This window comes from Bactrocera neohumeralis, chromosome 3 (assembly GCF_024586455.1).
Source record: "Bactrocera neohumeralis isolate Rockhampton chromosome 3, APGP_CSIRO_Bneo_wtdbg2-racon-allhic-juicebox.fasta_v2, whole genome shotgun sequence".
Taxonomy (NCBI): domain Eukaryota; kingdom Metazoa; phylum Arthropoda; class Insecta; order Diptera; family Tephritidae; genus Bactrocera; species Bactrocera neohumeralis.
Genome location: NC_065920.1, coordinates 59131392 through 59147874, shown reverse-complemented (window position 1 = coordinate 59147874; position 16483 = coordinate 59131392). Strand labels below are relative to the sequence as shown.

The following is a 16483-nucleotide window of genomic DNA, read 5'->3' as shown; positions in this document are numbered from 1 at the left end:
GCATTACGCATAACTTCCTACAATCCGGCCTCAGTGCTGATGAGCATTGACGCTGGCAGCTTGTAAACATATCCTGTGCTATTGAGAGCACAGGATATTCAAGGATATAATATATTTTATATATTATTTATTTAAATTGCGCTGCAAGCCAGCAAATGCGCATGAGGGATATTTTGAATGTAGCAGAAAGCGAAAGCTTTACGCGTGTTGGTCTTAAATTAAAGTGACTGGGTTTTAAGTACAACGAATAAAATAATTAAATTAATATAAGAGGCGCTATTGATTACTTCAATAATATGCAACATTCGCATTTTATGTAGACAAGTATGTTTACATGTACAAAAAAAATTAAGTAAATCCACTATCTCAAGTCTTGTTTAGTTTTTATTCTATGAATTAAACTTTAAACAACACCAAATGCACAACGAAGCTAACTGCTATGATTTTTAAGCAGAAAATAAAATTTCCCTTCGGGGGATATTTTGTGTTTGTTGCTCTTGGTGAATTTCTGAGACCCTTATAAACAATTGTGCTATACCAAAGCATAAAACATCAATTTCCCTAAAAGGGAAATTTTGAGTTTGTTGCTATTTCGTAAATTTTTGTCATCTTTTTAAATAATTGTGCTACATTAAAGCATAAAAAATAAAATTTCTCGGAGGGTAATTTTTGTAATCATATTTTTTTAGCTATCGAAACTGAATAAAATTTTTAATTCAGAAAATGTTTGGAAAACAGGTTTTTTTTTATTATTTTAAGAACTTCTGCAACAAAATATTGTATTCATGTAGGTATAATAAAATATTTTCATATTTTTCCTTCAATAGAAACTTTCATATTTATTCAATACAACTTCAATCAGTTTAAGCATTTAGCCTCACGATTAATACATACAAATGTATGTACATGTGTATGTATGTGTGTGTATATAATACATGCACATATTTAATCAAACAGTAGTCACTACATTCGTTATACTAGTAGTTAGCAAAAATTCACTCTCCATATTATATTGTCAGCACAGCTGTATTTGCTCTGGTAGACATACATACATACATACAATGTACCACATATACATATGTATATCCTTATGCATAGTTGGCAACACGCGTTCGACTTTGCGCTTACAGCATGTCTACTGTCTTTACAAATACACATTTGTTGTTGTAGCTGCATTGTAGTTATTATTACTGGTTGTCATTGTTGCCGTGAGCGCACTGCCATGGTCATTGCTGTTGTTTTAGCGCGCGCTCTGTCATTTTCATGTTAGCATGCGATTTTATTGCGTGTCAACATGCTGAATGGCAGCATTATTTTTCCTACTCCCTTTAAAACCAAGGATTTTTTCAACTTTTTGTTGATTTCTTTTAATATTCGCAGGTTGCTTGTTGTTGTTGGCGACTCAACTAGCGCCACTATCAGCTGATGTAGTTGTTGTTTTTTTGTAATTGTTATAGTTGTTGTTTTTGGTGTGGTGGCGCACTGTCATGTCTGTCCTGCCACGAATCTTTGCTGTCGCTGTTGGCGGACGCGCTGCAGCGAAACAAATGAGCGGCTTTTGTTGTTCCTGTCGGCGATGCCATCGTCGTCATCAACAATGTTATGGTTGTTGGGTGTTTAAATGTACATATATTCATACACATACATATGTGTGGAGTATGCATGTTATATACATACGAACATATCTAAGAAATTGTTATTGTCTTTTGACTGTTAACACTGTTGGTGGCATTTCATTGCTGGTTGTTGTAGTTGTTGCCGCTTCTTCATACTTTAACGCCATTTAACCCCTTGTAACTTGCGTGAATGCTATATTTTTCGGTTATGCAACAAAAGACTGTCAACCGACAAAAAGTGAAAAACGGCAGCGTTAAGAATTCGCACAAAAGTATAACTGTAAATATATAAATACAGCTTCGTGTGTGTGTAAGTGCCCACATTTCACTGCTGTTTGTGGGTGTAACATGACATGCCACATTGCCTTATTGTGGCGTGTGTGCTTTCCGCCAGCGCACACAAAGGAAATGAACAAAATGGAAATTCATGTTGCTGTTGACGGTTCAGAAACAAAAAGTTGCAAAATTTTCACTATGTTAAATAAATACGTTTTATTTTGCTCACATATTATAGGATTTTCAGATATAAAATTATGATTAAATGATAAGGAAACAAATATAAATTTTTATAGAAATAGCATAAAGTTGTTAAGTTAGCATAATTACTTGAAATAACATCAAAATAAAATTTTTTACTCACATGGGAAATTTTTAATTTAGCATCTTTGCATTTTTTTTTGCGTCTACGTCATCTCTTTAATATCTTAATTATGATAATTAGGTCGATTGATTTCCCTAAGGAGTATTTTTTGATATCGCAATTTTTTACGTCTTCAATATCTTCTGAATATTCAATGATAGAAAAATTTCCCTAGGGGTAATTTTTAACTTGAACATTAATTTAATATGCCGGCTGTACGTAATAATATTTACTTAAAATAATATCAAAATAAAAAATTTCCCTCATCTGGGAGGGAAAATAGGGAAATTTTTTGATTTCGTAATTTTTTACGCCTACAATATCTTCTGAATAGCCTAAATATGGTAACTTGAACATTAATTTGATATGCTGGCTGAACAAAATAATGATACCAGATATTCTCAAAATATACAAAGTATATTGTACGATATTGCTGAAATATATTTGTTTTTAAAATCGTTTACTCTACATTAAAGCAAACAATGGTATTTCATCTTTCATCTTCCATAACAATATTCTTAAATTTCTCTTTAACTCATGCCCTTCATAACTTTCTCCAAACAACTAAAGCATACCACTTCACTGTATGTCTGCCGCAACCATAGTAGTGTTTCCACGAAAATAGCCGCTAAACTATCAATTTTAAATACGCAGAAGTTTTTGTAATTTAATATGGTTTATGTAAAGAGATCCCCAGTTGTGTGCATACAAAGAGGCACATCGGCAAGTTCGTGTAAATATACACACATTATTTGTGAGGAAAGCTGTATCCTCTAGCAGGGGAAGCAATATCTCATCAGTCGTTTGTCTTCGTCAGCAACGCGTCGCACACACAAACATGCGTGTGTGTGTGGGTGCTAAAAACATGTCTCAATGTCTACTATTACGCGCTTGTCTCATGCCTCAGTGTTATAACCAAAAACAGCAACATAAACTAGTATGACCGAAAATGTGGTAACACGACTGGTTTGCTTGCTTGACTTGCACGTGTGCCTCATTTCTTACTTTATTTACCACACTATATATTAAAGTATTTGCCTCTCTTAAAGCTAAATACCCACACGTTCTTCATTTAAATTTAAATTTATGTCTACGCTTGTGCTAAAATTTTGTTTCTATATATTTTGCAGAGGGTATCGTATCGTATAGCATACCGAAAGGCGTACAACGTGGCATGGAAGTCGATCTGTCAGACAAGACTTATGATGGTTATGAGCAAGGTGATCGCTTTGTTGATGGATTGGGCCAACTGGTGGATGGTCAAAAGGGCAAGGATAATTTTCGCACTGATATACATGGATTTGGCAAAGGTGAGTTGGTATATTAGGAAATTAAAGTTTTAAGTAAGAAATTAGAAATGAGCATTTGGTTGAGTTTTTGAAGTTTTAAAACTATTTGCATGTAATGTGTTTAAAACTTGCTTAACAGTAATACTTAAAAAAAATACCCTTCTGGGATATTTTTTTTTACATGTCTGGTAATTTTTTTTAAGTCGATTGCTTTTTTCAAATTTTTTACCCTATGAATTGCAATTAAAGAGTACCTTTAGAAAATTTCCCTTTTTGTGGAAATTGTGTTTGCCATTAAATATTGGCTATTGTTTTTTTAGATTTTATAGTATATTAATTGCCTAAAAAGCGTACCATTAGAAAATATCCTTTTTTGGGGAAATTTTATTTTTCATTAAATATTGGCTAGAGTGGCTAATCTACATTGATTATATTGAAAATTCTGCAACATTTACTAGATGTGGTCTCAAAACGCCCATTAATTTGTAAATAGTGAGCAACTTTGATATAAGCTTTGAGGAGATCTTTTGTATGTGTATAATATAATTTTGGCAGTTTCTGCATATCTTACCTTGACATTTTCTATCGTTCTACATTTAATAATATGTTGTTTGTAAAAAATATGTTTTGGGCAAACTTTGTAGTTAAAAAATTTCCCTCATTAGGAAATTTTGATTTTGATATTATAGGGAATATTACAACTGTATACAACTTAAAATTTTATATGTTACACCATTTACACAAATTTCCCTTAAGGAGATTTTTACAGTTTTAGTATTTTTGAAAGATTTTTAATCTTACTTGTATGGCTACAGTTCTAATATTTAAAATTTCCTTAAGCGGGAAGTTAAATGCAAATTTCTTTTTTAAGGAAATTTTGATTTTGATATTCCATAGGATGTCACTATTGCATACAATTTAAAACTTTCTATATTATATAATTTACAAAAGTTTACCTTAAGAATTGTTTTACAGTTTTAGTATTTTTGAAAGATTTTTAATCTTACTTGTATAGCTACAATTTCAATATGTGAAATATTGAAACTTTTTACGTAGCTGTTTACATATGTATGTATGTATATATACACCAAACTTTTATTAAAGGAATTGCCTTTCTACAAGACCAAGCAATCTCACTTTCTCAGTTTAATCTGTAAATTTCCCCGCACTTCGCCGCAAAGTTGGCACACAAAACTCAAATTAACTTAATTCAAGTGCATAAAAGCTGAAATACTTGAATAAATGAAATTGAACAAAGTTTGATGGAAACTGCTTACCTTAACCCAAATGTAATAATAAAGCAACACCAGCAAACTAAAGCGCACAAATGCTAAATAAGCAACTACTATGCGTCTTACATTAAATAAATGGGTGATATACATATACATATAATATTTGTATGTGTGTGCGCGCAAGTAAGACGATAAACTGCTGATGCATTGCATATTTCTTCGTAGCTTTCTTCATGGCTTTCGAAAATGTTGCCGGCGTTTTGCGTACATTTCACTTTTAGCGCACAAATTCATCAATTTGGTTGCTGGTAGTTATGGTATGTGTGTGCTTAGGTATCTAAGTCTGTATTTGTGTGTCTGCATATAGGTGTAGGTATGTACATATATGTATGTTTGTGTAAGCAACTCTGAAGGTTGAAGAAAATTGAAAGGATATCCATTGTAGCCAAAAGCAGTTAAATGCAGATGGTTTTAGGGAGCGCAGACGTTTAAGAGTTATGAAAAGCTTGCATACAGACACACTTATACAAACATATAGCAATACTTCATTAAAACTGATTAGTATCAAATAATTACAAAAGTTTAGCATAAGTTTAATGGAACTTTTTCGTGTCCATTTGCAATTCTTCTGCCTGCCCTTTGACAAACTCACTTACGTAGCAGTGTGAGTGTAGTAGTATTCAGCGCCAAGCAAGGACTAAATTGCTAACGATAATAATGTATATACAAGCACTCACACTATCGTTCAATCGCTTGCTGTAATGGCATTTGCGCCGGATATGATATAAATGTATATACATATATATGTATATATGTCTATACAAAATATTTTATATGTATTTTGCGACATTTAACCCGCCACTGACTGCCATTTGTTTTGCTAAAGCACACTTAGAATGCATTACTACCAAACTTATGGACAATGCAAGTGAGTTAGCAGCAGCTTGGCGTCCATACTTCATCCTTTGGCATTTCGGAGTAGGCGCGCGCACCCAGCGGAGACAATGAATTGCTGGCTAAATTAAAAACTTTCGGCAAACAAATAAATAATTTCCTCATCAATGAACAAAATAAATATTTTTTTTAGCAATGCGAAGCATAACAAACGCGTGCCAAGAGAAATATATGAACACCCATGCAAAAATACATATACATTAGGGTGGATTTGAAAGCTTTTTGTAAATTTGGTTAATTTTTTTAAATTCTTTTTTATAGTTTTGCTTAAATACCGTGAAAAAATGTTTAAAAATGATGCTGGTAAAGTTCAAGCTTTTAATTATTAAGTCAATTGAAAATTTCCCTAAAGGGTATTTTTTGATTCCGTATATTTTTCGTCGACAATATGTTCCGAATGTCCAAATTATGATAATTATGTCGATAGAAAAATTTCCCAAGGCGTTATTTTTAAGTTGAACGTTAATTTCATATGCCTTCTGTTCATTATAATGATTACTTGATATAACATCAAAATAAAAAATTTCCCTCATCAAGGAAATTTTTCATTTAACATCTTTGTAATTTTTATGCGTCTACGTTATCTCTTTTGTATTTAAATAAGGATAATTAAGTCGATTGAAAATTTCCTTAAGGGGTATTTTTTTATTTCTTATTTCTTACGCCTAAAATATCTTCCGAATGTCCGCATGTGATAACTGCGTCAATAGAAAAATTTCCCTAGGGGTTATTTGTTGGTTGAACATTAATTTGATATTATGGAAACTGAAACATTAGACGGCTTCAATACCAAAAATTCCCATATTGGACAATATATTGTTCATAGGAAAGAAACATGATTTTAGCACCGTATAAACTAACAATAAAGAGCTCAATTGTGCTGTATGTTTTTTAGCGCAAAAGCTGAAACTTCACCAGAAAAAATTGAAATTACGGACACCCTAATCCATACACTTATCTACATTTGGTACAATATTTGTGTGAAAAGATAGTTCGAAAGGAGTCAATAGTAGTTAAGCGGCAGTAAAAGAAGTAAAAACAGCGCTGTAAAATGTACATAACACGCATATTTGATAATTTATGGCAACACTGGCATTCAATGCCACATACACAAACAAGCATAAGAACGAATACCACTTTCTCCACAACGTCACATTTAAAGCGCTTTCTACTTACTTTGTGCCGCCAAATGTACGTCGCTTCCGTCAATGCGTGTACCCAGGCGCCTTCAACCGACGTAGAGTCAACCAATGGTAGGTTGTTTACATGTCGTTTGTCCACAAACAGACACACGCAAACACAATCGTCGCCGAAATCATTTGGAAAGCAGCAGAAATAAGCAAACTATTTGAAAATAAACTTAGCTTATATATGTACATTCATTTATATGTATATATACATACATATATATTTATCGCTATGTTCACATCCGCATGCAAATAAATAAATTCCCTTGGCCAGTCGCCAATAATCGAAATTATTGAAAACTTTACATTTTAAGTAGAAAAGTTTCTCATTACTGCAGGATCCGGCAGCAGTTGCGGACAGCCATTTTGCCATGCCACACACACACACAAATAAATACAACCATAAGCATTTATAGAATGCGTTGTCGCTTCGTGGTCGTTGGCTTCAACGCAACTCTACTACTTATTGCCAATAATAATGTAGAGAGCTCTGAGCCACCGACTGTTAGTTTACCGTGCAGACTGTCTGACAAACACACACACACATACAAAGCCACAACAGCAGACAGACAATAATACTAACTTACAGCTGTCTGTACAAATTGAGACGACGGCTGGAAGACCAAATACAGCTAGGTACTACTTCGTCGTGCCAAAAAGGAACTCATAAACTCTGCTCATTTGATTGCTAAGGCGATTTGCGCGCGCTGCCGTGAGCGGTGAGAGTGAGTGAGTAAAAGCTTAAATAAACTTCCTTGTTTCCTTCGCTAACTTTAATGCAAATAAAGTTGTTTAAAGTTTACGAAAATTTAACGGAAAGTTGCAACGAAAGATTTTTGGTGGATTTTGTGTGTAGGTATGTGTTCCAGAGCCGAAGCTGCAGACATATTTTATCTATTTTGGCGCCGGTGATAATATCAGTTGCAAAATATTGGACTGACTTGCTGATGCTATGAAGATTCCAATACTATTATATTTTCCAGAAATTTTATGGTTAAGAACCAAATAAAGATTTCTATTAGCTTGAAGAAGTCTAAAATCGGTCTCTTTACTAAGGATACCTCAATCCAGCATTTCAGTGGAGCGATTTCGCCAAACCTATGACTGCACAAAACAAAACTCGAGTAAAGAAGACTTTATGGAAATTTGAATCTAAAGAACAACACCCAATCTACTAGAAAAGAATACAAAAAAGGACAGGCTCTTTTGTGAATATTCAACATGCCGCTGCTCAGGATTATAGAAAGCAGGCGTTAGATTCCTTAAAATTACAGGTTCTTATAAGAGCATTCTTCTTCGGTTCATAATATCTGCAAGTCTTGATTTCCACCAGAGTTTATGGGAAATACTCTGAACTAAAGGAAAGAAAACTCATTGGTAATTGGAATCTAAAGACGTAGCATCTCTGGAAATACTAAAAAAGAATACCAAAAAGAAGCGCTCTTTTGAGAACATCCATCTCCGGTTTCTAACTAAATGTCCGCAGCTCAGGATCTTATAGTCGTGTTCCTAAAAATTACATATTTTTATGAAAATATGCATCTCCGGTTGCCAACTAACTCCGGATTCCTATTAGCGTTTATGAAAATAAACCGCTGAAGTTTCGGTTTACAAGGAAAATCTACAAGTTCTTTAGTAAACTACTTATTGGTAATAAGGTATATACACTAAATCCAAATGGATCAAAAGGAAGAGTTCGACTGCACTAAGAACTTTGGACATATTCTCTATTGAAGACCTCTCACGGCCGTTAAGTATAGCTTAAGGTACGCTAGGAAGAATATCAGGTCACGATCATGAGTTAGTAGAACTAGCTATTTCCGAAGAATGATATAGTAGGGAGACCTCTCTACGAAGGTCGCTTATAATCATCAAATGCAGCTTAAGCTACAGTGGGAAGGATATCAGATCACGATATTTATGAGTTGGTAGAAATGGTCATCTCCTAAGGCTTGATAGAGTAGAGCTGCCGATCCTGTCTGGTGTTGTGGTGGAATATTTTCTAAATCTTCTCTTACTAAAAAGTTAGTCCCAAAACATACCACAGCTGCTTCATTTTCAGCAAAAATTAAATCTAATCGATTCCAACTTTAAGTTTAAGAGCATAGCCGGTACATACCCACAACTGGTATGCAGCACTGACAGCAGTGTTGGCTTCAATGAACACAATGAAGTTAAGAATTTTTGGCGAACAAGCATTCTTGCGGCAATACAGCACCACAATGGCAGATAGAGTGGGGGACTGAAGACGTGGCTGTATGCGCGCATAATTTGTCCATTTTATGCGACAACAATCAATGAGAGACGGCTGCACCACGACCACCGCTACCGGAAAGCTAAATGCCAATTCAGCTATGTACCCCAAACGCCGCAAGCCGCACAGGCACAGTCAGTCCAATATGAATTGAACAAAAGACGCTTAAGCGCAAAAGCTGTGGCTATAGGAAGCCGCATGGCATGCATTCTGTGGCTGAATATTGAATTCTCAGCTATTGATTTTCAATGAGACGCCGAGTCGTTGTTATTATTATTATTGTTTTCTTTACGATTTGTGTTTCTGCTTTATTTGTCGCGCCGAGCTGTAAGCCAAAACGCGTTTATCAATAATTCGAAGGCGACTATTTTTACTGTTATATGGGATGTAGTGGATGTGTAGTAGACGGAGAAGCTTACGGCTTTACTGCTGTTGTGACGTGATTGTTTGTTTTCTCTTTTTTTTTGCTCCCCTTTTTATTAGCAAATGCGCGGCATTTCCCCAATGAGGTTCCTCGAACAAATTTATTTCGTCTTTCTGACTTTGCGACGCGCTGGTGAGACTCTCTGTAAGTATTTTGGTGTGCGCACACTTTTGGGGGCTTCACAAACAATATTTCCTAGTTATGCCAAGATTCTTACGCGCGAAGTTGTGCAGCGGCTCGAAAGTTATTATTGTTTCATGCAAGCAGACGAATAGTTTATTTATTTATACTTTGCAAGGGGTTTGAGGATGTGCTGATTTCGAGGCGCGTGCTCTGTGAAGCTTGCTACAGCTGAGACTCCAGTGCTGAGCATTTTCGAGCAAACATATCCATCAGCGCCCCTTCGTCGTCTCGTTTACTTTATGGCGAATGCAACGCTGTGCGCTCGTTTTGTTTATGCCTTGGCGTGTAGAAGTATGCAACGTTTTTATTACGCTGCCACAGTTTTCGAAAATTTTTTCCAGGCCCCCACCCAACTATTTCGATATACAGCCTGCTTGCTTTGTGCGTGGCTCGAGTCTTCAGTGATTTCTCTACTGTTGACTCTTAAGGCAAGCCCTAACAGTAGCACCGGTAAGGTCTGCACACTGCAACAACACACTTTTGTCGTCCAAAATTTAAGTTGCTGCCTCCGCCTAGTTAAATAAAGCTCGTCGTTACACCACCCCTGTGTGTAAACAAGCCAGCAAGAAAGGTTTAAATGTCGTGACGCACTCGTCGTTTACTGGCAGGCGTGTGCTAGCTATTTTCGTGTGAAACCGCCCAAGGTACCCCTGCCAACCAGTTGGGCTAACAAAAACTTCATTTATTTTCGTTTGACAGTTTGTTGCCATAGCCTTTGTTTGCTCCAGTTATTTAAGGTTCCCCTGCTGCCGGCGTTAACTTGGCGGAAGGCAAATTATTTTCAGCTGCTGCTTAGCCCCTTACTAACGCTCCACTTTGCTTTTACCTATGCATATTTGTTTTTGTTTTGAATTTTACGATGCGTCTAATGAGCGGGTAAGCAACGGTGCGTAACACAGGTGAGCTAACTGACAGCGTTCACCGTGTTTTGGGGCGGTGCTGAAGAGCAGGGGTGGGCGCTGCAATGGCATTTAACCCATAATATTTAACATGTGCTGGAATTTATGATTTCATTGAAAGTCATTGCCGCCAGCGGGTGGTTGCTACATTGCGCCGTTTGTTGTAAAAATATTTAACCTCCTTTCTTGTTCTATGAAAACACGAAGCAGCAAAGCAATAATAAGTTTCTTGTGTAATAATTGTTGGAGCAGATTTCATGCACGAAATCCTTTGTGAGGAAGGAAAGTTGAGTATTAAGTAAAAATTTTAGCTTGAAATTTGCTTTAAGAAATTGTCGGAGTGGTTTCAAGAAAGTTAATTGTGAATTATACAACACAGAATTGCTGAGTTTAGGGTATTTAAGCGCCATAACCAGTTTCCAGCCTAAACAGAACGAATTTTGGGTGTTTAAGAATAAACTCTTTTTAAAATTTTTTAAATTTTTAGGTGCATTAGGACATAAGAATTTTAAGAATACTAGGTAAAATATTTGAAGAAAAAATTATATTTTTCGTGGATGAAACCTAAAACCTAATTTCGAAAGAAATCTAAAATTCATAAAATGAAGACAATTAACTTGATTTAAAAAAAAAATATTTTTCGACGATAAGCTTAAAAAAAATTGGAAAATATTACCCATACTGCCTGAACTTGATGTCGAAAAAAATTAAAGTTTATTTATATAAAAAATAGATTGAAATTTCTCCCAAAATTTTGTCAGTTTTGTCCTGCTAAATTTCTAAGTACGCTTTGCTAAACATTAATAGAGCTTTTTAAAGCTTTTTGTCAGCGTTCCGTTAATATATCATACTTTAATATTTTTATTTTTCAAAAGAAAATTCAAATGTCTTACCAGTGAAATAAAACCTTTTCAAATTCAAGCTGCATTTGATGCTTTACACTCGAAAGCTCTAAGTATCTGTTCGTTAAATATGCATGGTATATTTTTTATTGTACTATATGAACACTAGTCGTTCCGAATCGTATCAGCTCTTCGGTTAATACGGTATCAAAAAATTGTTTTATATTTTATATAATTATTTTGTACATCAGCAGCAAGTTTCTTTATATCCCACAATCTATTTCTCTTATCTCTAATCTATTTTGCTAATGAAAGCTCATCAACTGTAAATTTTAATCGTAAGCTCCATGTTTAAAATGCTTGCCGTTCTCTGTGCTCTTTTTCAATGGGAACTGAGTATTTTCTATGTATTTGCAGATTGAAATTCTCATCCACTTAATGCTATAGTGAAAGCTCATGAACTGATATTTTCCACAAAAAAAACTTTTCAAGTATAGCAAAGATGGGAGACTAGAAGATTTATTTTAACTTATTATATATGATTATTGCACTATTATTACTTATTACTAATGTTTTATGCATTTTTCACCAATTTCAGGCTACGAATGGATCGGCTGGCGCAATGATACACCCGATTTGAATGGCAAACCAGTTGAAATCATTTTCGAATTTGACACCGTGCGAAATTTCAGTGCGATAATATTGCATACAAATAATATGTTCACCAAGGATGTGCAGGTAAGGGACTTAAGCGGAGTAACTAAGTATTATTTGACTAATTTTAAGCTTATAGATTAATAAAAAAGTTATTTAACTTAAGATTATAAATTAAATTAATATTATTTGACTTAACATTATAGATTAATACCAAATACCTTAGAAGAAATTTTTATAAAATTAAAGATTTTGTTTACATTTATTAAATTGCCTAAAACTAAATACAATTATTCCACTTTAATATAAAAAATATAAAATGTTTCGTCGCTTTTCTACTCTATTCCAAACACCATCATAGGTGTTCGTGCGTGCTAAGGTCTTCTTTAGTATTGGTGGACGACACTTCTCTGGCGAACCGGTGCAATTCTCTTATATGCCAGACACCGTAATGGATCACGCGCGCGATGTCACTATCAAATTACATCATCGCGTTGGTAGATATTTGAAAATCAATTTATATTTTGCTGTGAAATGGATTATGCTGTCGGAAATTTCATTTATATCGGGTGAGTTGTTGCGCATGTTTATTACTGAGGGTAGTGAAAATGAAACAAAAAAGCGAAAGACCCAGTAGCAACAATGAATGAAACTGAAATATATATTCCAAATAATAAAAAAAATAATATAAATTATAAGAAAGCACAAAACAAATATAAACGGCAATGAAAAATAGTTGAAAATAAATTAAAACAAAATAAAATAAAAAAAATATATAATAAATTAAACTAAAGTAAATTTAAATACAATTTAATTAAATTTAAAAAAATTAAAACAAACAAAAAAAATAAAATGTATTAAAATTAATTAAAATAATATTAAAAAAAATTAAATTAATTAAAACAAGAATGATAAAAAAATAAACCAAATTAAATAAATTTAAATTTTAAATTAAATTTAATTAATTAACATTTAATTAAAACAAATTAAATTATTATTATTTAAACTAAATTAAATTAGTGAATACAAAAAAATATAAAAATAAATAAAATAAAATAAATTAACCAAAAATAAAATAAAATTTAATTTACTTTAAATTAAAAAAATTAAAATGAAATAAAAAAATGAAATAAGTTGAATTAAATAAAATAATTTAATACAAAATAAGTATAAAAATAAAATTAAATTAAATCAAACTAAATTATCTAATACACAAAAAAAATAAAAATAAAAGCCAATATGATATATTATAATAAGGTAAAGTATCATCAATTAAAAGGCTGAATAATACTTCAAACCTCAGCCATTTAACATACGTATGTATGTATGTTAAAGTCTGTTAATGTAAAAAAAATTTGTGAAACAATAAAAGAGAATCAGAATCAGTTTTATAAAATTAGGCATAATAAAATTAGCTAAAAGTCATATAAATATAATAGTGAGAAATTATTGAAAGTTCAGGCGACGTAGCATAACATAACATTATCTGACATAGCTTAACATTTTTAACTTAACACTAACAGAATTTACCATAGATAGTATAAACAAGTTGTAAGCAACAAGTTTTAAATAAAAAAAAAATTAAATAACAGAGCTTAAGATAACATAACTTTGCTTAACTTAACATGACTTAACGTAACGTAATGTAATGAAACAATGATAAATATGATAAAAACGACACAAAGTTAAATTAATTGAAATTTTAACATAACTTAACGTAACGTAACATAACGTAACAATGAACAAAACACATAGCTAAATTTTTAGAAATTTTAGTTAGCATAACATATCATCACTTAACGAAACATAACAAAATACCATTATATATGTACATACACATATGTGTGTTATATGTATAAAGAATAAGCTGCCAAGCTTTTTTAAATGGAAATTCTAAACAACATAGCATATTGTGACATAACGTTATAAAACATAATATGACAATCATATAAACGTGTAAAGAATATAAAGTTATATTATTAGAAATTATTAGAAACTTTAGGCAACAAAACATGACTTAACATAAAATAACATAACATAACAGCATATACCACAATAAATAAGCATAAACTACATAAAGTTAAAAGTAATAATTTTAAATATCACAACATAAAGTAACGTAACTTAATATAACATGACCGCACATACCATAACGTACTTCAGTAAGTTATAAGCAACACAATTTGAACATAAAAAAGAAGTTGAACATAAGGCAACACAACTTTATCTGCTGTAACATTACTTAGAATAACGTAACGTAACATAGCATTGACTAATATGTAAAAAAACCACAAAGTTAAATAAATCGAAATTTTATAAACCACAACATATCAAAACATAACCTTACGTAACATAACATAACATAACATGAATAATATATAAGCATAAACAACAACAAGTTAATTAAATAGCAATATTAGACAACATAGCGGTTATAGTATCCTCATAACATAACTTAACGTAACACAACTTAACATAATACAGCTTAATAATTCACAAAAAAAAAACAAATCATGTCATAACATAACAAAACTTGACATAACATAAAATTACTTGACATAGCATAACATATCTATCTAAAACAGTGCTAGTTATCTCCAACTTCTCTTTTCACAACACTTCGTCAGAAACACAAAATGCATAAGATTTACTTAAAACCCCAATTTATATTGCAAACGGTAAGCCACGAAGCCACAACTGAAAAATTCCAGCTAGCCAAAAACTTTATAAGCCGTTAGAAAAATTACCTACAAATCCTAGTGCAGCTTGTTGCGTCCACACACCCAAAGGTGACTAATAAATTTTTGCAATCGCCTACAATAAAGTATACCACAATTTCCCGTAAGCGTTGTGCATGCAAATAACGAATGCTTTTTGCGAGAACCAAACACACAAACATTTACACGCACACACACAAACATTTACACGCGCACATCCCCATCAATACAAATGCTGCTATGCAACACTCACTCTCGGACGCTTGGTAGTATGTACACTCACCGTTAAGCGCCTTTGTGTTACTGCAATTGAAATCTGCTTTGGTCGAAATTTGGCATGCATGCAACATACGATTTTTGCTTGCTACATGCAACTTATGCAGCAACAAAGAGTAAAACTCAATAAGTCGACGCCTGATGGAGACTACAAAAGCCAAATGGCGCACGCACGAGTGTACTGACACACAAACACATACATACATATGCTTGTGGAAAGTATATATACACATACATATATATGTACATGCATGCAACATCATACATTAGTTGGATTATTAGTGTGAGTAAAAGCATATGAAGGGGCATTTCTGCTGGCAACATTTTTCCTATGAAATTTCCGCCCACCCAAAGATTGAGGTAAAAGTGCGCAACAACAACAACAGCAAAAAAAAACGTTAGCACGTATTTGGATTTTTTTGGCATATGTACATGATCGCCATAGGTGTATGCTGGCAGTAAATATGGTTGCTGCCCCTTTGTATTTGTGTTTGTGCAGATGTGTGTTTGTGTGCGACTGCTGCGTGCTCGTGTGTGGCTGAGTGCATGGCAAGTAGAGTGCGCTTTCAAATGCATTTCGAATGGAAAATCATTTTCAGCTTCATTTCACTTTCAAGTGATGGCATAAGTACGAGCGCACGTTCACAAATCACACATGCACACAACTCACATACATATAGATATATTTGTGTATGTGTGTGTTGTTGCACGTAAGCACTATATTTGCATGCAATGTATGTATATTTGTCAGTGTTAATGCGATTGCGTTTGTATGCGCTATCGCACGCTTGCACACACACTCACACATATACACAGGCATGCATTTGCAGTTAAAAGCCAAAGTTTCGAGTTCAACTTCGGGTATACATGTATGTGTGTTCCAGTGTCCATTGTCGGCCAGCAATCACAATCGAATTCATATTCATTTGTCGTTGAAATAAAATTGCGCATATATTTTTCCAACGTTTTGGCCGACAACAATGAATGTCGTCATCACACGTGCTACTACAAGTATATTTAAAGCTCGTAGGTGGTAGTGACGCTTTCTGTGTGTGTGTGTGTGCAGCTGTATTTACCACTTATAGATTTACTCGTGCAAATACTTTGTAGGATATTACTGCATGTCCGGTTGTTCTGCGGAAATGCAGGAAAGTCAGTAACAAGAAAGTTAGAGGAAATAACTCGAAAGTGTAGCCGGTATAATATACTGCGGCTATTGTAGGCAAAATCACGTAGTAGAAAGTCAATAATAAATTGTCGAGAAATGTATGCATATTTATTTGGGCGTAAATATTGTGAAAGCGAGTGGGCGCACT

The 16483-nt window shown here is 33.5% G+C and overlaps 1 protein-coding gene across 1 annotated transcript in view; it reads left to right on the top strand.

Annotated features, from left to right (window-relative positions):
• LOC126751956 (uncharacterized) overlaps positions 1-16483 on the top strand; it is a 157274-nt gene that overhangs the window by 117420 nt on the left and 23371 nt on the right. The window contains exons 6-8 of the mRNA XM_050462435.1: positions 3387-3566; positions 12119-12258; positions 12536-12743. Of these exons, the coding sequence (XP_050318392.1) occupies positions 3387-3566; positions 12119-12258; positions 12536-12743 (528 nt within the window). The remainder of the gene's footprint in view (positions 1-3386; positions 3567-12118; positions 12259-12535; positions 12744-16483) is intronic.